This window comes from Toxotes jaculatrix, chromosome 2 (genome assembly GCF_017976425.1).
Source record: "Toxotes jaculatrix isolate fToxJac2 chromosome 2, fToxJac2.pri, whole genome shotgun sequence".
Taxonomy (NCBI): Eukaryota; Metazoa; Chordata; class Actinopteri; family Toxotidae; genus Toxotes; species Toxotes jaculatrix.
The window spans coordinates 30432610-30458187 of NC_054395.1; the positions used below are offsets into that span (position 1 = coordinate 30432610).

The following is a 25578-nucleotide window of genomic DNA, read 5'->3' on the forward strand; positions in this document are numbered from 1 at the left end:
GTCTCTCTCTCCTCTAGTCTCTCTCTCTCTCTCTCTGTCTCTCTCTCTCTCTCTCTCTCTGTCTCTCTCTCCTCTAGTCTCTCTCGCTCTCTGTCTCTCTCTCTCTCTCTCCTCCAGTGTCTCTCTCTCTCTCTCTCTCTCCTCCAGTGTCTCTGTCTCTCTGTCTCTCTCTCTCTCTCTCTCTGCTGTGATGGTCTCTCTGAGCTCGTTGTTGTGGTCTGGGCTCTGACTGCTCCGCTCCTGATTTTCTGTGTCCACCTGCAGAAAAACACAGATACAGTAAAAGTCAGTTTTCGCAGGTCTCTGGTCCAGGATCAGAAACACTGAGAGGACCCATGAAGATGCCCAGCAAGGAGTCAGAGTCAGAGGAGGACGGAGAGAGAAGGACAGGAGCACGTTCAGATCATTCATCAGCTCAGTTTAAACTGAAATCACATCTAAATAACCACACACACACACACACACACACACACACACACACACACACACACACAGTTCAGTCTGCAGTCAGGAAGTTAACACTTACCTCCCAGTGATTCCTCAGTCAGTCAGGGTTCAGAGGGACCTGTCTAATACCTGGAAGCGACTGGACAGCCCTGATAGAAACCTGAAAAATGGTGTAAGACTAACTCCTGGAAAGGTCTAAAGGGCTTTAACAACTAACACGACTGTGTCACAAGACTGTGACAAAAACTTGATGGGGAATGAAGGACCCTGACTTGCACCTGGTAGGGAATAAGTGGTCCTGACTAATTTCTGGTATGTGATCTGACTCCAGTTCCTTGACTAGAAGGTTGGAACAAATGCTTTGGTCCCAGTTCCTCCCTGGAAATGGACAGGAGCCTTTGCTTCCAGGAAAAGATTTGAGGGGCTGCAACTAATATCTGCAGGAGACTGAATGGTCTTAGCTAATACCTGGCATTGTGTGGAAGGTGCTGACTAATATCTAGGTGGTATTTGAAGAGAAGAAGACTCGGAGCTCTTTGCTGTTTCTCTTGAGTTCTTCTTCTTCAACACCTGATCTTCAGGTGTGGAACTTGGAGAGTTTCTCTGAAGCAGTGAGGAGCTGAATCTTTAGAGGCTTCGATTTGTCTTTTCTTCATTTCCGTTCATCTCCTTCCTTGAACGTCTGCGTCTCATCTACCTGAATGTGTTTTTACTTGTTTATCTGCAGGTTGCTTCACTTGTTTCTTCTTTGAGCTTCTCAAGGTAGAAAACAGTAAAGCTCTTACACTGAAACAGCCACTGTCGCCTCCTGGTGGCTTCACAACCAAACTACAACCCAGATTTCTGTTTTTAACCCCAACACACTGAATGAGAAACAGTGCAGGAAAAGTCAACGTCTGCTTCACTGAAATGATGTGGTTTACTGAGAAATCAACGTTTTAAAAGGCTCAAATCAAAAACAGCTTCATGATGAAAAGAAATTCAAAATATTTTCACATGAAGGACACGAAGAGACTGAGATGGAGACGAAAGGAAACTGGAGTTGACTTTAAATTCTTACATAAAATTTGTGAAAAGTGGTGGAAAGTAACTGAGTACATTTACTCGAGTACTGTATTTACTTAATAATAATAACAATCATTTATTAAAGGCCCAAAGAAGAAACGGTACATAAGATAAAAGTTACAGTAAAACATCATGTGGTGTTCAGTGTTTAGTGCAGGTACAGTAGAAGCTGAATGTAGCTGAATGTGGTTTGCAGATGTGCGTTGACACTGTTGAAAGACGACTTTCTTATTAAGGCATCAAACGTTTGAGTCTCATTGGTCACAAACTTTTCTCCGGAGCTACATCGGTCAGGTGACATGAACAGGAAGACGAACAACAAAACTTCAGTGTCTGTAAAACCCAATCATCTCTTTCAGCTGTCGAAACCACAACGGTTTCAAACCAAACAGGTTATCAGAGTTCAGGAAACCGTCCAGGTGACAGAGAATAATCACCTGTGATCAGATAACGGATGCCAATCGATCATTACTTGATTCTTCATAACTAGCACACGTACAGCTGTCTATGACAGAAAGTGTGTGTTTAATGTCTCAGTGATGTTCTTCACCACAGTCTTTCAGCATGAACGGCAGAAAGTCTCTTTAAAAGTTACAGTCCAGTTCGAAACTGTTCTGGAGGCTTTAAGGCACCAAGGTGATAAAAAAAACAATATGGAGAGTTTTAAAGTTTAAAGGAAAAAAACAGGATCAGATTAAAACCTCATGAAAAAAACACTGTAAACGTTGAAAGTTCAAACTCCAGTTCAGAGTGAGCTGAGTCATTTGGCTGCTGTGCTCTGAGGCACTTTAGTGTCACAGACTCTCGTTAGTAACAAACAAGAACAGTTTGAAAAGTTTCCTTTGCAAATGTTACACGTTTTACAATAATAAATGTGAACTTTTATTTTGAAATGTGAAAAATTACAATTATAAAATAAATAAAGGAACGTAATATAAAACAATACTTAAATCACAAAGTCCAATTTTTGATTTTTCACACAAATCTCATCATTTTGAGTTAATAAGTCAAAATGAGAAAGTTCACTTCATGACTTTTACTGAAACAATTGGCTCACAATCTTGAAATTTTTAGATTAGATAGATTAATTAATAATTCAATACTTTTTATTCGTTAGAAAATGTTCAGAAAAACAGTTTGAAGGATTCAGTTTGAAATGGTACCAATCCACTTTGAAAAAAATGTTTTATTTTAACATACGTTATTTAGAAATAATAGATGCCTTGCTCCTCCTCAACATGTATAAAAAAAAATAATAAACAAAAATAAACATTCAAGTCCAAATTTGGACTCAGTTAATCTCAAAATTTTAATTATTCTGAATCTTTGGGTAAATAAAAAACATTTTCAGATTGATAGTAAATTTTGATTTAGTGAGAAATGTTTATAAAAAGTTTAAACGATTTCCTTCCAAAATATTACAAATCTATTTCAGAATAAGAAATATTCTGAATATTCCTTTTATTTTGAAATAAAATATTAAAAATGAAATAAAAAATAAATATTCTACTCCTCCATTTTTGACAAAAATAAACTTTCTCATGTTAAAAAATGTTTATCAGGTTCTAATGTTACTCAGATGATTAATTTCAGTCATAATTTTGATTTACTTTTAATTCACAGTATTTTTTATCTCTTTTTTTGGCAGAATTAAGCTTCTGTATTTTACAGTCAGGTGAAAACCCTGATCTGTGTGACTCATAAGTTTATTTAAATACTTAATTTGAAGGCTTCCTTTGTGGCTGCCGATTGTTTCCTCTAAATAAGATAATTATGAGTGATCATTATGTAAATAGCTTACGTTACATTGTCTGTGTGCTGACATGATTTCTATCTAAAAATCTTTTTGTCTCAAACTGGGAGATTTCCTGAGATTATCCAGGATAACTGGGTGATTATCTCGTTATCTCAGGATGATCTAAGTTTCATTATCCTGAGATAATGAAACTTAGATCTTTGTGTTGTCTCCAGAAAAGAATTTTGTTTTCTAAAGTAACAGAATAAATGTTTTTATTTAATACTTGTGTGGTATAAGATTGTTAATGTGTTAAATTGACTGTAAATGTAACATGTAACATGTAAAGGCTGCTTGTGTTTAGGAAGCTAGAACATAGAACTACAGTACCATAATATTCCTGCAGTGCCACAGTACAACCAGTAGGGGTGCCATAGTTCTGACCGTAACGGTGGAACAACTGGATGAATGTGAAGGATCTCAGCAGGGAGGATGTCCATCAGTCCGTCCTTCAGGTCCACTTGTCCTCTCAGGATCCTTTCTCTTTACCTGCACAGCTGCACAACAGGTACAGGAAGACGAAAACAGAAGAAGTAGGAGGTTAGACTACCTGAACTCATGCCTCTGGTTTCAGTTCAAAATGGTTTATCAAAGCAGCCTACAATTCCCATGGTTCAAAGCCTCAGAGGTCAACCTCTTGGTGGCACTGGAGGAAAGGTCAGAGGTCACCTGAGTCTGTAGGATTCATCCTGAGGGGAACATGAACGTCTGAGCAACATTTCTCAACAGTCCATCCTAAAGTGTCTCAGTTTGTACGATGCTCGAGGACCACGGACAGAACGTAGGCTAATGTTACACATATTGCTTTTATTTTGAAGGCAGGCTGTAGCCTACTGCAGTGAGGTAATCCCAGCCTTTATTGTGAAGGTAAGTTTAATTTCTGGTACTATACCCACATGGTGGAAACACAGACATCTCGTAAAGTGTATTTTCCTGATTTACTCATTTACTGTTACTGAAAATAATAATAATAAATAATAAATCAATAGCTCTGACTTGTGATGGAGGGTTTCATCAGGTGAGATTCATCAGGTAATTTTACCTGAGTAACAGACCTGAGAACTGCTGTACCTTCACATATGTACATGTGACGTACGTCAGATGGCTTTTAACTGTGAGCAGAGCTGGAACGATTAGTCTTTTAATCAGTTGATCAGCAGTGAATTTTTTATTTACTTCAGTTCGTGCTGAATATTTTTCTGATCCTTCTATTTTTCTACAGGAAACTCTGACTGTTCACAGGACAAAGGTGTTTTACGGAGGCCGTGAGTGGCCGTTATGATTAGGTAATTGTTCTATGATGTTACCTCAGGATCATTTTCTAATTATTGTGTTATCTCAGAAAAACAAATGGTTTTTCTGAGATAACAGACTCTGGTTTTATCTTCATCCTCAGTTTGTTCTCCTGTGAAAACACGATGGCTGTGCTGCTGTTTTCTCATGATTATTTACATAATACATAAACTCTTTAGGAACTTAAAACATGATTTTTTACATTTTATAGAAAAAACGCTGAATGCAGAATCTAATCGAGTCAGTTCAGCCTCGGTGCAGAAGCAGGCCTCCGTCCTTCTGTTAATCAGAGCGTTAGAGTTTTCAGGTCTGAGTCGGATGAGTTCAGATTCACACTGAGAAATATTTTGCTGTGATCTGATCAGTATGAGTTTGTTAGGGAGTCAGTAACAGCTGCGCCTGAGAACACAAGCTCAGAAAGCTTGAAGCTTCTGATAGAACCGGATTAGTTTATGAGAAAAGGGGAAGCTGTCGTTAGAGGATCCAAATCTTCCTGCAGTTTGTAAAGATTCTGAACAAACAGAAAGATTTTTTCTTCCTGCGACATGACGGAGAATCAGCAGGAAAAACATCTGAGCTTCCAAAAATAACATCAAAATATTCCGAGCCAAATAAAACCTGTAACTCTGGATGATCCACATTCCTCTTCTTACATGTTCACTTCAACACAGGATGAAAATCCCACAATCTTACAACTGTTTCCTAAAATCATTACCACTTTTTCATAATGGTTTGATTTCTTCTTGAAATCATGCAGCACACTGGAAACTGACCAAAGAACAGAACATACAGAGGGAAACATCCTGTGCTGCCGTTCACTACAACTCAACCTTCAAATTAAGACAAACTCGCACAGTGTTTGAGTCCACGTCCTTGTTTATATAAAACTTTACCAAAAGAAGTATGTACAAATTCAGAGGCATTGGTACAAATCAACAATCAAAGTGCAAACTAACAGGTCCGTGATGAAACGTGTCTGACTGCTCCGACACGTTTCATCCACAGTGAACAAACTTCAGACAGGAAGAGGAAGTTTAAAAAGATCCAGTGAGATTTCTGAGGGACCGCGGGGGACGATCGTCCACCTGGATGATCCAGTGAGAACAACAAATCCTCCATGTCCGCAGTGAATCTTACAGGATGTTTTTAAACTGCCAGCAGGTGGCGCTCCAGACTCTCAGCTGAAACGTGTCGAGAGTAAAATTGAAAAATTTAACGGAAACTGAAACTAGTTCTACAGTTCGGAACAAACTCAGAAACCTGAATTTGCTCGTGTGAAAGTTTCTTCATTTTTAATTTGAAAGTTCTTGGAAGAAAAACATTTGATTTCATCTGTGGATTCTCACCAGGTGTGCCCACAGGTGTGACCAGGCCAGGTGTGCTCACAGACGTTTTCCAGAGAGATTTAATCCATTAATCCCCCAAAAATACTTAAAACAAAACAATAAATATCTTCTTGTATAAATATATTTTTCTTTAGGAGAAAGCTGAAGGTTATTTTCAGATAATGAGCTAATTATCCTGATTTAATGATCTCAAACCAAACACCAACCATTTCTTATACTGTTAAAGCAAGATGATCAAACATTTTCTGGAGAAATAAAAAATAATTTATCCAGAAAACATTTGATCATCTTATTATTTCTAATTATTTTTTATTTAATTCTAACAGAATTAACCTGACATTATTCTTCATCTCGAGCTAATTGTTTAGCATGTTGTTGCTGTTGGAGAAAATTCTCATTTCAACAGCGTTTTGTTTCGACTGAACTTTGATAAACCTACAGGAGCATTAACAAAACGCTCTCCCGTGCTTTGTTTTGTTTGTGAAGTGTTGTTGTCAGTGACTCCCAAACTCTCACTGATAAACATTTCTAACCAATCAGAGAGAGGCAGCTCTGATTGGACGCCACAGGAGCTTCCTGCTGAGTTTCCTCTTCCTCCTCATTCACCACCACCCGGAAAAATAACAAACCAACAGATCAACCTTTCATTTCCACACAAAGTCAAAGTAACTGATATATTAATGTGTAGTTTCAGAAAATGTCTGGATTTTTTTTTTTGTTTTACAAAAAACAAAAACAAAAAATGTAAAATAAAATCTCTTTTTTTCTTCTCCCTTCACAGTTTGATTCAATAATAATAAAAATAATAATGAGATTCTGATGATGAACAGAAACTGTTCCAGCTTCTCTTTGCTCTTTCGTGTTTTTGTGTCCACATCGATCTGCAGCAGCTGACAAACAGCGACACCACGACGTCCTGAGATCACGTCTCTGCACAGACGGAAAACACGGGTCTCTGATCATTTATGAATCCGCTTCTCATTTTCATGAAGATGAAATATTTGAAATATTGATTAGATGTTTAAAAAAAGAAAATCTTTCCTCCTGTGTCTGTGTTTCACAGTCAGGAGGAAATATCTGTTCATTGTGATCATGAAAGTAGCAGCAAATATAATTCTCATAATTTTTCTTTTTACCTGAAACTGCAGAGGAGTAGAGAAACAGGGTTTTAGCCCTGAGTAGTGTCTGCAGGCTTCCTCACAACTGGCAGCTTGTATGTTGCCTGAGAGACAAAACCCAGGGCACAGGACACCCCCGCCTCACTGCTGTGATGTCTGCAGCTCCTGTCTGAAAACAGACCGTGGTGATGGACTGTCCATCAGCTGCTGCAGAGATCTGGAGACAAAAACCAAAAACGTTCCCCAAAACCAAACAAACAGCGACGTAAACACGAGAAGCAGCAACTGAAACACGTCCTCCCTCCGTCCACACGCACCAGCAACATTCAGGACGCCTCTGCAGGACGTCTTCTTCAACAAGACGCCTGCAGCAGGACAGATTTGGTGAGAACCAACATTAGAATTATTATGACTGAGGATTTAAAAAGGTGCTCCAATGAATGAGCACATTCCCCTCAGCCCCCCCGCCCCCCCTCGCTGCTTCTCAAACTGATCTGAGTTCAGTGTCTTCGTGTGTTTCCTGCAGCGAGAGGAGACGGGCGCTGGCTTTGTCCCTTTAACCAGAACAAAGAAAAGTGACTGTACAGAGATGCAGGTGGTCTGAGTGAGCTCTGCTGACTGTACACGCGAACTTTACACCAACCGCCCTATGGCTTCTGTACAGGTGAGAGGAAAAGGCACCGAACACAAACGGCAGATCGGCGTCTGCGACAGACCGACAGGAAACAGAGTTCGACTCGCCGCGCGTTTTCACTGTGCAGCTCAACATCAGAAACCGCGAAGGACCTCAGTCTGATCACTGCAGCCGGTTCTGGACAAACTCTCAGTACTGATTAATGTGATGTCTCCATCAGCTCAATGATCCTTTGGTTTACAACACATCACAGAGTGAAACGAGCTGAGACAGAACAGGAAGTCCTGCGTGGACCTGGTCTGGATCCACTGACTGGACTGAACAACGTCCTCCTGGACTCTGAGAAACTGTGACGGACATTTTTCACAAACTGAATGTGAAGACGATCCACAGAGGAACAGTTACCTGTGATCTGATCAGTGACATCGAGCTGGAAACGTCCTTCTGGACAGATTTAAGGTGGAATTCAACACCTTAAATCTGTTTGCACCGTGAAAACGTTCCAGCTGTTCAACATCTGCTCAAACTGCAGATTCTCCTCCAGCACTAACACCAATAATCAATATATCACCTATAATCAGCCTAAGGCTTCTTCTCTTTTCATTCAGTTAGTAAAGAGTTTTAAGGCAGAGAGGGCGACAGACAGAGAGACAGACAGAGAGACAGATGGACAGGTGGACAGACAGAGAGACAGATGGACAGACAGAGAGACAGACGGACAGACAGAGAGACAGACGGACAGACAGAGCCAGTGGTCAGGGTTTCTGAGACACTGCAGCTCCTTCCACCACCATCACCTCCTCCACCTCCTGCTGCTGTTGTGCTTTGACCCGTTAGGCTGTGATGTGGACGGCGGGGGGAGGAGACACGACGCCTCCCTGAGCTCTGGGGAGGAGGGGGAGGAGAGAGGAGAGATTAGTGAACAGGAGCAAAGAGCAGGTGGAAGGAGGAAAACCAGTCGTTAGAAGGTCTGCCCTCCATCTTTTCCTCCTCCTTCTCCTCCTCTGGAAGGAGAAAATTCAAAGGAGGAAACTCGAAGGAAAGAGCAAGTTCAGAGTCACAGCAGAGACGTGAGGAGTCAGTCTCTGCTCCCACTCAGCTCTAAGGAGGCCACTGACTCCTCTGTTCTCCTTTCCATCACAGGAGGAGGAGAGAGAAGCAAAGGAGGTCTGTGTGTAAGTTCAGGAGGCCGTGATGGAGGACAGAGACACAACGGGAAAGAAGAGAGGTTTTAAAACAGGAGGAGGAAAATAAAGCGTCTCCTCTTTTTCTCCACAGTCAGGTGTTTGCAGACGCTGAGCTCAGAAGGAGGTGAAGAACTTTGGAAAAGATCGTGTCCTCCTTTGGTCAGAGAAGCTGATTAGCAGGAGGTGAAGGAAAGGACGTCAGAGGGAGGGAACAAGGAGGTCAGGAGGCCGTAAAGGAGTCAGGAGAAGGTCATGAAATCTAGGGGAGGTAAAGACAAAGGAGGGAGGAGATCAGGAGGACAGAGGGAGGACAGAGGGAGATTGTGGTGAGGAGGAGGTCGAGAGAATGAGAGACCTTTGCAGAGAGCAGGTGAGAGAGCGTGAGCAGCAGCAGATGAACCTCAGTGATTGACCTCTGACCCCACCAAGAGCAGACAGGAAGCGAGCACCAGGAGACGCCACAGACAGAGAGAGGGAGAGAGAGAGAGAGAGAGAGAGAGAGTCACTTCACCAGCACTGACTTTGGCAGAAACGCCTCCATCTTGGCGCCTCCGTCCGTCCTCGGCGACTCTGAAGACGCCGAGGAAGACGAGGAAGAGCCCAAGGACGATGAGCTGCTGCCGGCCGCTTTGGGGAGGCTGTACATGTAGACAGCACCGATGACGAGCCCCGCCCCGGCAGTGAAGAGCAGGTCCACGTGGAAACCGAACAGATAGATGGACATCACCGTGGAGACGATGATGGAGAAGGAGGTGGCGAAGCCCTTCAGGATGTTGTCGGCGTACTTCACCACCACGGCCACCAGCAGCCCGCCGAACGCCTGGTTGAAGATGACGCACCACACCATGTCGGTGTAGCCGAACAGGAAGCCGCGCTCTGCGATGGCGGCGCCGTCGTTCCACCACAGTCCCAGCATGCCGAGCGCCATGCCGAAGATCCCCAGCTGCACATTCCTCACCCAGACGGAGGCCGAGCTCCCCTTCAGGATCTTCTCAAAGTAAACGCCGGCGAATCCCGATGACAGGCAGCTGATCACCACGGCAACCAAACCCACCATGTAGTTCTGATTGGAGCCGCCCGACACCGACGCCTCCTTGTTCCCCTCCTGCTGCACCTGCAGGTGAAACCATCAGTGAGACAAGCAGCGAAATCTATCACCAATCGATCAGTTCAGCTTCTGATCAGCTGCCGTTTGATCAAAGCAGCGTGAGCATAAAGAAGAAGCATCTTCCCTCCTGAAATGTTCTCTGACGTTCTCTGAAGAACCACATCTATGGACTAAACTCATCACCGAGACAAAGCTAAGCTAACGGAACTTTGACAGGTGCCGTGGGCGCGACGCTAACGTCACCCTCAGTCAGACGCTTCGGCTGCCGTGATCAGAGGAACGAGAACGTTCATTCATGTTGACTGATCACGGAGGTCCGAGCTCCGACGCTGAGCATGCTCAGTGAACAGGTTCACGCAGAGTTCAGACTGACACGGACAACACACGAACCTCACCATAAACAACAGCAACACCTGTAACCATGGTAACTTTCAAAACACTTAGAAAACAAAACACCAGACTGAAATTTTATCGACTAAAACGTTTGAGTTTCATCGACTGGACAAAAATCAAGTGAGCTGGAGGGGACAGGTGAGCGGCAGGGGACAGGTGAGCGGGAGGGGACAGGTGAGCGGCAGGGGACAGGTGAGCGGGAGGGGACAGGTGAGCTGGAGGGGACAGGTGAGCGGCAGGGGACAGGTGAGCGGCAGGGGACAGGTGAGCGGGAGGGGACAGGTGAGCGGGAGGGGACAGGTGAGCGGGAGGGGACAGGTGAGCGGGAGGGGACAGGTGAGCGGGAGGGGACAGGTGAGCGGCAGGGGACAGGTGAGCGGGAGGGGACAGGTGAGCGGGAGGGGACAGGTGAGCGGGAGGGGACAGGTGAGCGGCAGGGGACAGGTGAGCGGGAGGGGACAGGTGAGCTGGGGGGGACAGGTGAGCTGGGGGGGACAGGTGAGCTGGGGGGGACAGGTGAGCAGGAGGGGACAGGTGAGCGGGAGGGGACAGGTGAGCTGGGGGGGACAGGACGTACCTGTACGATGGCGACTCCAGCGAACAGGAGCAGCAGAGAAATCCACTGGACTCTGGACAGAGACTTCCTCAGCATCAACACACTGAACAGAGCAGTGGTGAGGATCTTCAGCTGGTAGGTCACCTGAGGGGCAGAGGATCGATCCAGACTCAGACACAGGTGTGTTTCATTAAACCTGCTGATGTTCCACATTTTATTCTTGTTGACGATTCTCACACACAGATCCAAACCAGTACCTGAGCCCCGGGAGCCTGAGGTCAGACTCTTCTCTGTGTGTGTTTCATTCATTTAACCACGCAGCAACTGACAAACTTCAGCCTGACCTGAACTGTCTCACCTGGAAGGTGGCGGCCGGCAGGTTGGAGATGGCAACGTACTGCAGGTTGTTCTGCAGAGTGTAGATGAGCGAAGGAACAGCCAGTTTCAGAGTGTCTTTGTACTGAAACACGATGGAGTCCACCAGGAACAACACTGTCTCCTTCACACTGACTGCAGGACGACCAGGAGACAGACAGAGACAGACAGAGACAGACAGACAGGGCTGTAATGCATGGAGCAGTGGGACGTGTTATGCTCTGTGGATTATTTCCTCACAGACAGATGGAGCAGCTGCTGGGTCCTGACAGTGATTATTCTCATCAGTCAGTTCATCTTCAGATTATTTACTTCGTTCATCAGTTAATTGTTTAGTTTTTCAGAATTTTTCAGCGGATCCACTGACTTTGTCCTGACAAACGCTGCAGCTCTGCTCCGATCACTCAGGACTCTGCTGGACAGTAACATCGCTCACCTTTCTGCTCTGAAGCTTTGGGCTAATTACACTTAAATCCCATGAGTCTCAGCTGTTGCTGCCCTGGAGAAGACACCGGTCAGAAAAGTGACCGCTGAATGTTTTATTGTGTATAATCATCTTCAGCTGCAGAGTGTGAAGCTCTCTGATTGGCTGTCTGTTCATTAAATGCACTGTGGGAGTTGTAGTTAACTTGTCTTCTTCAGTTTGTGTCCCTCAGAGACTTTTGCCTCCACACGTCCCTGCTCTGCTGTAACTACCTGTGCGTCCCTGTGTCGGATGAACTTACATCTCTTCTGCAGCAGGATGATGAGCAGACACGTCAGCACCTTCAGGACCTCCGCCATGACGACCGCTGACGTTGTGAAGAAGCGGTCGCCCGGCAACGTGCGGACGTATCGGATGCTGAGGATGAGCGATGCATTCTGGACCACCAGCACCGCCAGGCTGATGTACTTCAACCTCCTGTTGACTGCAGGGAAACACCACACACACACCACAAGTGTCCAAATGAAACCAAAAGCACCAACCTCACATCAGAAAACTGACCAGTGATGAGCAGCAGGTAGAACAGCACACAGGGATATTTCAGAGGTTAGGGTTATTCCAGTTGATGTTCATCTGCTTCTTCTTTAAACCTGACGTTACCTCCAAGGTTATAAACGTCCAGCAGCAAAGATCTGAATGATCTGCAGCCTGTGCGCTGATGTGGTAGGACGCCGTTAACCGAACACACAGCAAACACAGCTGTTTATTCTCATCTGTCAGACAGCGTCCTGACCACGCGTCTGCCCGGAAGCTCTGTCAGCGCGGACACACGAAAACGACGTTAATGAGCTCATTATTCTCCGTGTGCTGGACGTTGGTCTCTGATCAGTGAAGACTAACGTGACCTGACACACAGGTTCAGACACACTGTCCTCTCCTCTGACACCGAGCTGTCCCACGGGGTGTTACCTGCACGTTTAGGTGTGCTCACACTATACACAGTGTGTGTGTGTGTGTGTGTGTGTGTGTGTGTGTACACACACACAAACTCCACCTCAAGCAAAGCTCCACGTCACCAGCTCTCTGACAGGAACGCGCTCACTGACACACCTGGTTAATCCACCTTTAACCAATTCATTTTTAACACTGACTAACACTGACGGGTTGGTTACCCGCACTACAACTGTTAGACTAGTAAACTGTGAAGTTAGCTGCTGCGAATTAGCCGCGTTAGCTCCCAGTTCAGCTAGCATGCTAAAAGCTAATTTCCCTCAGTTTAAGTTAAACTTACAGCGCTAACTCTGTTTGTTAAACAGCACTGGTGACGTGTAGCACCGTGTACGCTGGTTAGTTTGAGTACTAGTTACCTTTCCTGGTTAAGTTCCATAAATAATACCCTCCACTAAGGCAGCTAAGTTTGGTGAGTGTAGCCGTTGGTTAGCTAACCTTCACCGCCCTGTAACCGTGCTAACACCGACGCTCCAGAAAACTTTGACTTTTATTTTAATTCACATTTATTTTAACCCCCGCGCCCGGCGCCCCCTCCCCCGGTGTCAGAACCGAGCGGGCCGTGTGAGGTTCACCCAGCTCCCGGATCTCGGCTCTCCCTCCCCCGGCTCCGCTCACCTTCACTCTGACTCCGGCTCGCTGGCCTCTCCTCCGCCGCCAGGCTGTGGCTCCCCCCGGCCATGCTGCGCTCCTTCTGCACGCCGTCCGGACAGAAACCTTCGCCGCGCTGCCTGCTCAGCTAACGCTCCGTTAGCCTCCCTGCTAGCCCCGGCTCACAGCTCAGACCCAGCCGGAGCACCGACCTCCGGTTTGTTATCCGGTATAAGTGAAGGGCAGCGGGTCTGCAGACGGATATCAGGCCGGAGCTGAGCTTGGAGGAGCCTGCCGAGAACCCACCTGGACCATCCGAGTGAACACACTCCGTGGAGGAGCTGAGGTGTCCCGGAACCGAACTACAGCTGCTGAGATAGCGCCAACCGTCTGACAGGAGGTATCACTCTGATGGAAATAACCTGCCCACTTTCCTGAACCAAGCGATACAACAGGAAGAAGTAATCAGGCCCCGAAGTAAAAGACCTAAATACTCTTTTTCAAAATCTAAGCAAACAAGTAAGTACTAATGAAAAAGATCAAATAAATCAAAGGATTTAACCCAAACGTTTAGAGTGTTGTTAGCTTCGTGTCGTCTGTCAGATTGTTGTTTAAACGTCCGTCTGTGCTGTTTGTGCTCATTTTTTTGTGTATTGTGAGATGAAAGGTTTCACTCCATCCACTTCTTTTTTCAGTTTCCAAACAACTTCACTTTTAAATGATTTGTTGTTTAAAAAACAAAATCAAATCAAATAAAAGAATTAATCTTAAAAACATAAGTTCAGCACAACAAGAGAAGAAAACAGAGAATTTACTTTGAGAAAATGTGATGGACTCAAAGGCGGAAACGGGGCTTTCGAAAAGTTCCGGAGCTCTGAATAAACAGTCAGAGTGAGACCTCCTGATCCTGACTCAGCTCACTTCCTTGTTCTCCTTCAGGTTGAAGGGGAACGAATCCTATTGGCTGCCGGATGAACACCTGCCAGAGGTGGTGGATGTTCGGCGCCACCTGCTGGTTTAGTCTGTGATACCAACCCTCCGATCGGAGCCGGATCCACCTCCGCAGGCCAGCCGCCGGCCGCTGTTTCTGCTCGCGCTCCTTCATCAGCAGACCGTGATCAAAGCATGGTTCTCCACCTCCATGCTGATGCGTTCACGTCCCTTTGTTATTAACTCGATGATGTGACTTCACCTGCCGCCTGCTGTTACATGTGCTCAGTGAATAAATGTATTTTACTGTCAGGACAGGACAGGACAGGACAGGACAGGACAGGACAGGACAGGACAGGACAGGACAGGACAGGACGTCCTGTCTCTGTGGGACTTTCTGCACCACCTTGTGTTTTCTTCTGGAAAAACTGAAGCTCTGAACACAAACTGGAAACATTATCATGTGTTAGCGTAAAAATATTGATGAATGAAGCAGGTAAAGTTCATTTAAAAGTCTCTGTTGAACAAAGCAGATGTTACCCAGTGAAAATGTTTTTAACAGAAAGGACCATATGTTCGATTTTAGATTTTTATAGTTAGATTTTTGTGTTGTATGAAACTCGTCCTGTTTTCTCTGTATCTTTGTCTTATTTCCTTTTTGTCAATAAAGTTGAAAAAATAGATAAAGATTTGAAATATTTTTTTACATTTATGTAAAAAATTCATTATTTAAGTTTTATTCTTGATCTTGGAGTTGGACGATATCTTCATTTAAAGTCCACTTACTAACTTTTTCTAGAGCTTTCAACCACACGTCTTCATCCGTGGGCGGAGCTGGTTCAGACCATGAAATTTGGTGACAACAACTTTTCAGTTGTGATTCTGCTTCTTTTCTTCTTCTGTTTAAATGGAAAATCACAGTGACTTAATGACCAGAGTCAGGACCAGGACACCAGGTGATGAGGTGAGAAAACTTTTATTCAAACGTGGGATCTTTTCTTTTTTGATCCATAAATCCTTATTTAATGTAAATAAACAGAAACAAGTGACCGATCAGCCACTTTGACCACAGAACCACACTCAGGTATTTACACTGACGTCACATCCAAACAGCAACAGGATGCGATTCACTGTGAACCAGATTCAGTGGTTCTCCTCGGAACCTCCTCAGACCTGAGGTGGAAACACCTTCAGCTCAGACATGAAGCTGAATTCTGACAAAATAAATATCTGGGTTCTGGCATTAAAGCACGATTCTGACATTAACTGAATCTTGAAGGTACATTTGACTCAGAGCTGAAAAACTGAACTGAGATCTGACCCCTGCTCTAGCTTCACGGTCCGTCCCTGTCCACGTCCTCGTCTGGAACATTTCTCAGAGATTTTTATTCTGAGGACAGTCCCCTGGAAAGTTCTGTAGAATCTTAGTAAAATGAAAACAGATAAAATCTAAACACTGAGGATTCAAGCTCCCAAAAAATCATCCGGTAACATCCACATGAGCAGAGAGCAGGTGACGTGCGAACAGGTGTTTGCTGTTTCTGAAATAAAGCACAGAAACAGGAAACACCTGCCCTGTGTACGTGAACATGTGAAGGCTCCAGCTGTTTCACCTGCACTCGGTCCCCGAGGATGAAGTGAAATGATGGAAACTCTTCTGACATTTTCGAAGCTTCCAGATTCTCAGTCGTGGGGATTTTGTGTTTTCTGATGGAGCAAAGACGACAGAGAACTCAACGCTTTCAGAACAGAAACAAAGCCGTTAAATAAGAAGTCAACCACCGGACTAACCGACTGCAGAGAACCAGAACCAGAGTTCTCTGCTGCAACTGAATGAAGAAACAAAACAGACATGTTGAACACATCTTCAAAACCAAATAAATACTCAGCTCAATAAATAACCAAACAGGAAGTCCACCTGTCGTCATCTGACGTGGTTTCCCACCCTGCTGCAGACGACATAAATAAAGCAGAGAATGGCTGCAGGTGAGCAGGTTTTAGCTGCTGTCGCCGCCCTGCAGGCTGCGCAGAGTCCTACACGGTCAGAGCGAAGAGTTCCACCTTTAAAAACAAAAAGAACACCCAGAGTCCTGAGGGCCTCATGCAGGGTCTCAGAGTCCAGAGGCCTGAATGGTCTGGGTTGTGCAGTTAAAGGGACTGGGTGGGCAGAGAGCTGTGCTTCTCCTGCAGGTCTCCTCCTTCCTCCTCATCCTCCACCTCTCCTCCCTTCATCCAGGGGTGGGACAGGATCTCCTCCAGAGTCGGACGCTCTTCTGGACGGTATGACAGACACCAGTGGATCAGAGACTGGCATTCTGGGAAGAAAAGGGGAAATAATGGTGAGGTGAGGACACAGTTCTCGTTTAAGCCAATCAGATTTCACAGGAGCAGAGTGGTGGGTGGAGCCTGTGCTCACCTTTAGACACCCGTCTGTTGAAAATGGGTGTGGCCCTGATGATCTCCTGGTCGCGCTCGAATGGGATGTCACCACAGACCATGTCGAAGAGCAAGACCCCCAGAGACCAGACGGTGAGAGAGACGGCCTCATAAGACTGAGACAGGACCCACTCAGGAGGACTGTAGACCCGAGTCCCTGAGGAGAGAGGAGGCGAGGAGAGGAGGCGAGGAGAGGAGAGGAGAGGAGGAGGAGAGTGTTATTCAAACGTTCAAATATATGGTTTCACCATTAAAAAGCTTCAGTCGTCACATTTTTGTCCAATTCACTGATTATAAAAAGGATCAGTTCAACTCCAGGATCAACGCGTCTGAACATTAACACGGAAACAGGAAACAGATTCAGTGTTTCTGTCTCTGCACCTTCGAACTCGTTGTACGGCGTCTCTTTGAGCGGCGCTCCTGATCCAAAGTCGATGATCTTGACGTCCAGCGTCCTCATGTCGACCACGATGTTCTCGTCTTTGATGTCTCGGTGCACGACGCCGTGAGCGTGCATGAACTGCAGAGCTTCCACAATCTGACGGAAAAACCTGAGGAACACAGAACATGCAGAGAACGTTAGAACCACAGAGCAGGAAAGAACCAAGTGCAGCAAACAGAATGAAAGGCAGCAGAGCGGAGCAGAACCTGAGCGCCAGCTGTTCGGGCAGCGCCTCTCTCTCAGTGATGAAGTCGAACAGATCCTGATAGTGCGGCGGTCGCTCCATCACCAGCAGGAAGCCCCACCCCTCCACCTCGAACCAGTCCAGCATGGATATGACCCCCTCGTGACCCCCGACCTCTGACAGCCGCTGCAGCAGAGCGATCTCCATGGGCACAGGGCTGACCTTGCCAGGCTGAGGGGGGAGGGGTTAAAGAACATGAGCCGACATCGTTCTCTGTGTTCAACTTTAAATTTCTGACTCCTTAATACAGCAGAGAATAAAACCCAGAAGCTGCGTCACGGTCAAATCAGTCGACAACAAACTCAGTGGTTCTTCCTTAAATACATGAGTTCACCGACACTTCATCAGTTTGTCCACAGAGACGCACAGTGATCACGTGTCCTGTCTCACCTGAACAACACATTTCTCTGTGACAATAACAATCACATGTCAGAGGTAACTCCTGTTCTGACTCATGCAGGTGTTTTTCTGCCCTGAACTGTCGTCTGCAGGTGAGTTCCCGGAGGAGGGGGGGCTCCCGGTTAAAGTTCTGATGAATAGGAAATGAGTTTCGATAATGGGGGGAAATCCAAGAGCGTCATGTACTGGCCCCGTGACATCACAGGTTTCCGTGGGAACTGGGGGCTGCCCCCCCTCAATGCAATTCACCCATCAGCCCAGCAGAGGGCAGAGCTGACGAAGGTCTGTTTCTCAGTTGGTGGGAGGACAAACAGTAAAGAGGTTTTACTTTCTACTCTGATCACTGAGGTCTTTGGGTTCCGGACACCTTGGACTCAGATCAAATACATAAGCAGGTAAATACATAAGCAGGCAGGATGGTGAAAAATGCCCCATCTCACCATAAAAGAGATAAAATATTCCTGGATCTGCCCTCTAACTGGATCAGAAGTTTAAAAATGAAATTAAGGACTGAGTCACTCACCAGTCTGGCCCACTGCTGGACTCTGTCACTGGAAATCTGTTTAATGGCAACCTGGATGGACAAAAGGGACACATTGTGGAGGACATTTAGTTTAAATCTGCAGCAGAAGTCGCAGTGACTGCAGAGTGGATGAAGCACGTAAGACAAAGCAAGTAAAACAGTGAGAATGTAAATGTCTGACCTGCAGTCCATCAGAGAGCCTCTGTCCCGAAAACACTGAACCGAAACCACCTCTGCCGAGCAGAGAACCGCAGTGATACTGGCTGCAGAACGGTTCTTTCACTGAGAGAGAGGGAGAACACACTCATCAGTCATCAGCACACACTTTCCACACAGCCTGAGAAACAACAACACGACAACGTGTTCCATGTTTTTCTCCTGATCTGTGGTCTGAGTCTGTCCCGAGCCAACGAGCAAACTCCATCTGCTGATGAAGTCCAGGAGAGATGTGGTTAAGAGCTCAGGAACAGGCCTAGTACACCTGCTAACATCCAGAGAGCTTTTTATACTCTGAGAGTAAACCCAGAAACCGAGAAGCTCCAGTAATAAAACTCCGAAATGTTCATCATCAGTCTGAGGAGGTTTTCTGTTGTCTCATGAAATTTCAGCAGAAAGAGACTGAAGAGCAACAGACAGGAGCCCTGAACCTTCACACAGCAGCGAGACAGACAGACACAGACAGACAGACAGGCACAGACAGACAGACACAGACAGACAGACAGGCACAGACAGACAGACAGTCAGTCAGACACAGACAGACAGACAGGCACAGACAGACAGACACAGACAGACAGACAGTCAGTCAGACACAGACAGACAGACAGGCACAGACAGACAGACACAGACAGACAGACAGTCAGTCAGACACAGACAGACAGACAGACACAGACAGCCTGCTTGTTTGTTTGTTTGTTTTTGTTTGTTTGTTCGTTCGTTCGTGGCTGTTGGCGCCCTGCAGCTGTTTCAGTGAGAGTCGGATAGAAGGTGAAGCCTGAATTCTATCGGGAAGCGTCTCTGTCGGTTTCAGCGGGACCGGATTCAAACACCGTTTAACGCCTCTCCGTGAGTCAGGGCGGTTAATAATCGTTGTTCTGTGAATGTAATCTGGTTAAAACCCTGTTAACATAGCGACTGTAAACTCGCCAGAGACCGTTTGCTCTTCACACATTTAACTTTCCTGTTGTTCTTACCGTCCTTTCCAATGACTTCTCCCTCCAGATGAAACTCCGCGGCTCTTTTCTCCAACATTTTCGGGGCGTTTTCAGTTAGCTGACGCTGATAAACTCCATCCTGCTGTTGGCTCAATTCTTGTTCGGCGTTTTTAAACTTTTTTTCCGTCTTAAACCGACCGATGCTGTTCTTTCCCTCCGGCTGGTTCCTCCAACTTTAAGCGTTTAAAATCCAATTTCAGTAAAGGAAATTACAAACAAGTTATTTCCTCCTGTTAAAACAGATTAAGTCTGTGAAAAAAAGAAGTTTCAGCTGCTCCACTCTCTCAGCGCCTCTCTAACCGCCTCTGTTCTACGTTACTGTTTTGTTTTGTATTTATACCTCTATCGCCACGCCCACACCGCTCTGGCTGTCCAATCAGCGCTGTGACGTGTGCTCAATGTTTTGAACCGTCGCGCCAATCACACTAGCTGCGGTTTTACTCTCAGCTCATGAATATTCAAATCCCGCGAGAAGAATTCGTAGAATTCAGAGCGGCGAGCGGGTGCGCGCTCGCTGTGTGACGGGAAGGAGGAGGGCGGTTTCCCCCCAACACGCACGCACGCACGCACGCACACACACACACAGACCAACGCTTCCTGTCCGCGTGTCTGTCAGAGTTCAGCTGGTCTGGTTTTACTGGTGTGAGCGCGAGAAGTTCCTGAATTCAGATCGCCTTTATCAGAGATGACTCTCACGTCCGTTTCCTTTTCTTGTCAAAATGAACGTGTCATTACAAGAAAGTCAAAATAGGACACTGACAACTGACCGAGGAAACCAGAGCCCCCCCCCCGGACACACGCCCCCCCCCCCCCCCCCGGGGTTTTCAGGCGTTGTTTTACGGGTTCAGAGTTTCCGGGTAAGAACCCCGTACTTTACAGGGAGACACAGGAAAGCTGGTTAAATTAGCCGTGTTCAGTAGAATATTCTTCATATTCATCATCTTCTTCATTTATGCTGACACATAAATGAACGCGCTTCACGGGCACGTGCAGCTCACCTGCTGTCCTGAAGGCTGTGCATATTTAGCATTTACAGTGAAGCAACTCAGCTCTCTCACCTGTAATTAAACTAAGCACAAAAAGTGCGGACATTTGTGTTTGGTAGATTATTTCTTTGTTGTAACAGTGCTACGGGCGGAAAGCCTGATTATTTCCCTTTTAAATGGTGTTTGTAAGTATCCCACAAATACATGTCCCTGTCCCCATGACCCCCAAAGAATCACTGGATTTAGTTCAGAGGGTGAACAGAACTTTAGGAACACCACTCAGTATCATGTTTTGTCATTTTATGGGTTTGTAAATTCCTGTTTATTTCCAAATGACCTGCTTTGGTTTGAGAAATTAAAAACTCTTTTGTCTTTTGCTCACAGTGCAGAAAAGCTGTTTAATCTGCACCTTTTTATTCTTAGAACTGTGTAAGCAGGACGTCCTGGAGGAGGGTTGAGGACACTGACAGCGTAATCACAGCACTGTTATCCTATCACTCCTTCTACTTTTCTGCCTGCTGTGCTTATCATCCACTAAAAGAAGAAAAATGCCCACAAACTAACATCTTCCTCTGCCTCATCTGCCAACTGTAAACTTACAGGTGTTTTATGTTTCTGACAGAGTGAAGGCTGAGGTTCAAACCCCGGTCTGGGCTCTTCTGTGCAGAGTCGGCATGTGGCTGCATGGGTTTTCTATGGGTACTCCAGGTTCCTCTCACAAAATGACCACTCTACAGTGCCCCTAGGTGTGTGTGTGTGAGTGGTGGTCTGTCTCTGTGTGTAGAATAAATCTGGTTTGTCACAATGAACTTTCTCTTGTTATTTAAACATCTCTTATGAAGATATCTCTGTGCTTGTATGTGTGGACACAGACTGTCTGTCTTTGTGAGGCACTCTGATTAAAGGGGACAATAAAAGAGGAACCTGTATGAAAAATAAATCTCTCAACCATTTTTTCTGAAACATTTTCCTCTTTTTATTCCAAGAAAAAAAAGGTCTTTTCATCCCAAATGAGAAAATAAAATAAAACAAACTTATATTATTAATAATAACAACAATAATAATCAATCATTAAGGGGATAAGTATGACAATTTTCTATTTTTTTTCTCTCCTTTTTAATTTGTCGCTTTTTCTCTATGATGATATTGGTTGTGGTCAATTAAACATGCAGCTAAATAAGTCCGATGATGATGATGATGACGGAGGAGGAGCAGGAGAAGGAGGAAGGCAAAAAGGAAAAAGAGGGAGTAGGTGTTACAGACCGTGAAGTCTCTGCTGGACGTTTTGTTTTTCAAACAACGATGGAAAGTAAATGTGTGTTGGTCACGTAACATGGCTGCCAATGGAGCTGTGGAAGTGGTGGGGAAATTATTTTGGTATTGGCAGCTAAGCTAACTGTAACACAGCTTGTTAGCAGTGTCAGAATGCTGGAAACTACAGGAGCTAGCTTTAATAAGACTTGAGGTGACAGCCTACTCGCTAAAGAGCATGCTAACAGCCTATATGCCACAGGCTGATCATCTTTTTCAATTCTGCAAAATGGCTGCCAGTAGGAGCTACAAAAGGTGGCAGAACAAGCGGTAAATAATTTTGATATCAGCAACTAAGTTTAAAAAACGTAACACTGTGGGTGATGTAGATGAAGTTAAAGAACTCACACCCTGACAAGTTGTGCCACTGTTAGCTTTGTTGTCAATTGCAAAACTGTTTGCCACTAATTTTCACAGTCCTTGTAGAGCCCACTGGCAGCCATTTTCTGACTAATCAAAATTACCAGGACGAACGGTCTGAACGAAGGCTACATTAACAGGAAATAAACAGTAAGACTTCAGGCGACAACTTTACAACCTAGTAAGACTTCAGGTAAAAGTTTGCTGGCTAAGGAGCGAGCTAACTTAGCCTACAGGACACTAATAAGCTTTTATGATTAGCATTTTTGTATTCTGATTAGCATTCCTCACACAAAATGGCTACCAGTGGGAATTGCAAGAACAGTAAGAACGAATGGGGAAATGTAGTTAGCAGCTAAGCTAACAGCAATGCAACAGGAAACTAGCTTGAAACACAGTAAGACGTCAGGTGATGACTTGTAGAACCTGTAGAGATGTTGTTTTTCACCTCTGATTAGCGGGATTAGCATTCCTCACACAAAATGGCTGCAAGTGGGCACTTAGAGATCATTAAGAATCATGGCAAAAAATGTGCTATCAGCAACTAAGCTAACAGCAACGTGGCTCGCTGGCATTGTTCCAAACAGAAACAGCAGTGTGATTCTGAAAAATAAACAAAACATCAAAATTTAAACTGAAAGCTGCCAAATGTGACATTTAAATGTCAGGACTGATTCCAAATCAGCAGTAAGACCGAGCTCCCTCTGAAAATGAAAAGTGGGGGTGAAGGACATTGTTAATGCTGGATTGTTATTGGCTGGAAGCAAGGTGTTATGGGAGAAAGGGGAAGAGGAAATTAGAGGAAATGAGGGCAGGAAACAGGGCAGGAGGGAAGAGGAGACGACAGAAAGGAGAGAGATGAGCAGATGAGTTGAAAGAAAAAAAAACAAGTGTGCATTTCTTTGATGTTTTATTTTTTCCCTGGTCGATCTCCTTCTGTAGGTCAGGTGAGCGGGTGGAGGGGGTCAGGATGGTGGTGGAGGTCGTTGGGGGGGGGTGGGGTGGGGGTTAAAGGTCATGGTTGTGTTGGTGTGTGTGTTTGTGTGTCGGCCGGGTATCAGCTGCTGTCAGGTGACGGCTCTCTCTCTCGATGCATGGCGGTGCTCTGGTGTTTGATGCTGTCCAGGTACTCCTGCTGAGAAACGGCCAGCACCGACGCCAGAATCTCATCGTCCTCCCAGTCTGTCAGACCTGGACCACAGACACACACAGACCGGGTTACAGACTGCACATACTGACAAGTGACTCAGCTAATGTCTATGGCTTTGACCTGATTTGGCAGGAAGGACAGTTGTACATGAGACGTCTAAGAGTCCACGCTCACACTGTTCAACACTGTCAAACATGCTCACGGTGACCAGACTCACATGATTAACAGGTAAAATCTTTAAAATGTTTAATTACAGTTCATCCTCAGGGGAACATGAGTGTCTGAACCACATTTCATCACCATTCACCCAACATCTTTTGAGATGGACAAACAAAACAAAACAATCTGAAGTTTTCACTTCAGCATTTCATAGAGCCAATACTGAAAAAGGCAAAATCGTAGTTTACTGCAACACCTATTCTTTAAGGTCACTGAAGTTTTGTTCTACTGACAGACGAAGTGACGCTTCCTGACATTTTAACATCACAGCCCACAGACGAAATTTAACACTTCTGTAAATGAAATGTGAGACTTTTCAATACCTTCTAAGATCGTTTGTGAGGAAACTGAATTTAAAGGTACTGTACATAAGGATGTGAAGCAATTTAAATGTTTTTGGGTTTTTTTTTTACTGCCAATGATAAAGCTGATAGCCGATAGCTGACACATCACATAAACGCAGTCAATATATCATGCAGCGACAATGGATTTGTTCAGTGCCAGTAGCCTATATTCTGCTAGCTAGCGAGCTAATAATGATATTGAGCATAATAAAGCCTATTTTCAAAAAACCTGTTAGTCAAACTACAGTCTCGCAGAGACAGACCTGTCTCAGAGACGGACCTGTCTCAGAGACGGACCTGTCAGTCTTGTGTGCATCACCTCACTGGTTTGGCCGATACCTGATGTTCAGGATACTGACTGCAGTTCACTTAACAGCCACCAAGGTCATTAATAACAAGGGTTTTCTGAATGTTACTCGAAAAACCTTTGAACGTCTTTAAGACTTCTGATGACCTGCAGATCCCCGGACAAGGTGCAGCCATGAGGAGGAGGGCGGCATGTTCTGAGCTACAGGTCTGGGCAACAACTCGTGATTAGATCCCAAGAATATTAACAACTTATGAAGCAGTAAAGAGACGAAGCAGACAGAAACATCTTGGTGAGTTAAATACTGTTCTGTCCTCAGTGTTCAGAGCAGCAAACATCTGATAAAACAATTGTTAGATAGAAAACAACACTGAAACCGAGAGTGTTTCTCACAGTGACACCAACCTCTGCCTCACCTCAGATAACTTCACACACACACACACACACACACACACACACACACACACACACACACACACACACACACACACACACGCCCCGCTCTGCTGCTTCCTGTTGTCTCAGGCTGAGGTTTGACTGTAAACAACAGAAACTGACTGCTATCGTTCAGCCCAGTATCACAAATATCCGTCCTGCGCTTTACAGTGTGTATCCCAGCAACCCCCTCTGTCCTCAGCACGTCATCCTGACAGCTGTGTGTGTCCATGCCTTCCTACAAATGTTCGGTTCAAACCATGGTTGTGAGGACATTTTGACCCGTCTGAGGTTTGCCTACCCCTCCCCCTGTGCTCCAGGTAACACATGCACCTGGTGTTAGGGAAAGCATCATGTTAACAAAGGTGTGTGTGTGACTTACCAAATGCTGTAGGCGACATCTCCTGCATGATGGCTCTGTACTCCAAATGATGACGACTCTGATTACTGGGACCTACACACACACACACACACACACACACACACACACACACACACACACACACACACACTTGTGTCAGGTGTTACATTTTGACTCGTTACGCTGCCTCATCAGTTCCAGTGACGTCCTCCATCCATCACAGCTCACTGGGTAACACAGAACACTGTGAGTCCCGCAAAGGTTACACACATTAGTACGACGGCCGACGCACAACAGAGAGAGGATGACACGCCTGGATGTTGTCATCAGGCCACCTGTGGTAACACCCCCTGGGCTGATCGTCATTAGCCACAAACTACAAGAAGATTTAAAAAATGTCGGGTGTGTTTCAATTCTGTGGAATACCTGTGTGTGTGTGTGTGTGTTACCTGGCGCACAGGGTGAGGGGGGTTTGCTCAGGATGAGGGCAGCTCCAGCCGGGGAGGGGGGCTTGTTGTTGGTTGACGGGGTGGTAGCGAGATCGGAGTGGGAGGGGTCAGAGTCACGTTGCCGTGGCGAC

The 25578-nt window shown here is 45.4% G+C and overlaps 3 protein-coding genes across 5 annotated transcripts in view; all 3 read right to left on the reverse strand.

Annotated features, from left to right (window-relative positions):
- Positions 1-1559: 1559 nt before the first annotated feature.
- slc35a2 (solute carrier family 35 member 2) lies at positions 1560-13700 on the reverse strand. 2 transcript variants are annotated; one of them, XM_041049385.1, is made up of 7 exons: positions 13368-13700; positions 12043-12225; positions 11301-11452; positions 10964-11086; positions 9407-9999; positions 7083-8583; positions 5465-6876 (listed from the first exon to the last, which is right to left on the reverse strand). In XM_041049385.1, the coding sequence occupies exons 1-6, from the start codon at positions 13429-13431 to the stop codon at positions 8532-8534; spliced, it is 1167 nt and encodes a 388-aa protein (XP_040905319.1). In that variant the 5' UTR covers positions 13432-13700; the 3' UTR covers positions 5465-6876; positions 7083-8531. The 2 variants fall into 2 exon arrangements, with proteins under 2 accessions (XP_040905328.1, XP_040905319.1); XM_041049394.1 differs by lacking the exons at positions 5465-6876; positions 7083-8583 and adding an exon at positions 1560-3804.
- A 1530-nt stretch (positions 13701-15230) lies between these two features.
- pim2 (Pim-2 proto-oncogene, serine/threonine kinase) lies at positions 15231-19821 on the reverse strand. Its single transcript, XM_041049404.1, has 7 exons — positions 19505-19821; positions 18496-18596; positions 18315-18365; positions 17355-17563; positions 17088-17257; positions 16687-16863; positions 15231-16585 (listed from the first exon to the last, which is right to left on the reverse strand). Exons 1-7 carry the CDS (start codon positions 19560-19562, stop codon positions 16419-16421), a joined length of 933 nt encoding a protein of 310 aa, XP_040905338.1. The 5' UTR covers positions 19563-19821; the 3' UTR covers positions 15231-16418.
- Positions 19822-21505: 1684 nt separating this feature from the next.
- otud5a (OTU deubiquitinase 5a) overlaps positions 21506-25578 on the reverse strand; it is a 21601-nt gene continuing 17528 nt past the window's right edge. For both annotated transcript variants that reach the window (XM_041055211.1, XM_041055204.1), the window contains exons 7-9: positions 25448-25578; positions 25020-25091; positions 21506-23373 (exon numbers count right to left, since the gene is read on the reverse strand). The exon at positions 25448-25578 is cut by the window's right edge and continues 74 nt beyond it. In XM_041055211.1, coding sequence (XP_040911145.1) covers positions 23240-23373; positions 25020-25091; positions 25448-25578 — 337 coding nt within the window. In that variant the 3' untranslated portion in view covers positions 21506-23239. The remainder of the gene's footprint in view (positions 23374-25019; positions 25092-25447) is intronic.

Coding starts and splice junctions, on each gene's coding strand:
- pim2 (XM_041049404.1), bottom strand. CDS start 19,562: ATGTTGGAGAAAAGAGCCGCGGAGTTTCATCTGGAGGGAGAAGTCATT. Junction 17,258..17,354: donor CCCGAACAGCTGGCGCTCAG/GTTCTGCTCCGC, acceptor TGTGTTCCTCAG/GTTTTTCCGTCAGATTGTGG. Junction 16,864..17,087: donor GCCGTACAACGAGTTCGAAG/GTGCAGAGACAG, acceptor CTCTCTCCTCAG/GGACTCGGGTCTACAGTCCT.
- slc35a2 (XM_041049385.1), bottom strand. CDS start 13,431: ATGGCCGGGGGGAGCCACAGCCTGGCGGCGGAGGAGAGGCCAGCGAGC. Junction 10,000..10,963: donor CTGGAGTCGCCATCGTACAG/GTACGTCCTGTC, acceptor TTTCACCTGCAG/GTGCAGCAGGAGGGGAACAA. Junction 8,584..9,406: donor ATGGAGGCGTTTCTGCCAAA/GTCAGTGCTGGT, acceptor CCTCCTCCCCAG/AGCTCAGGGAGGCGTCGTGT.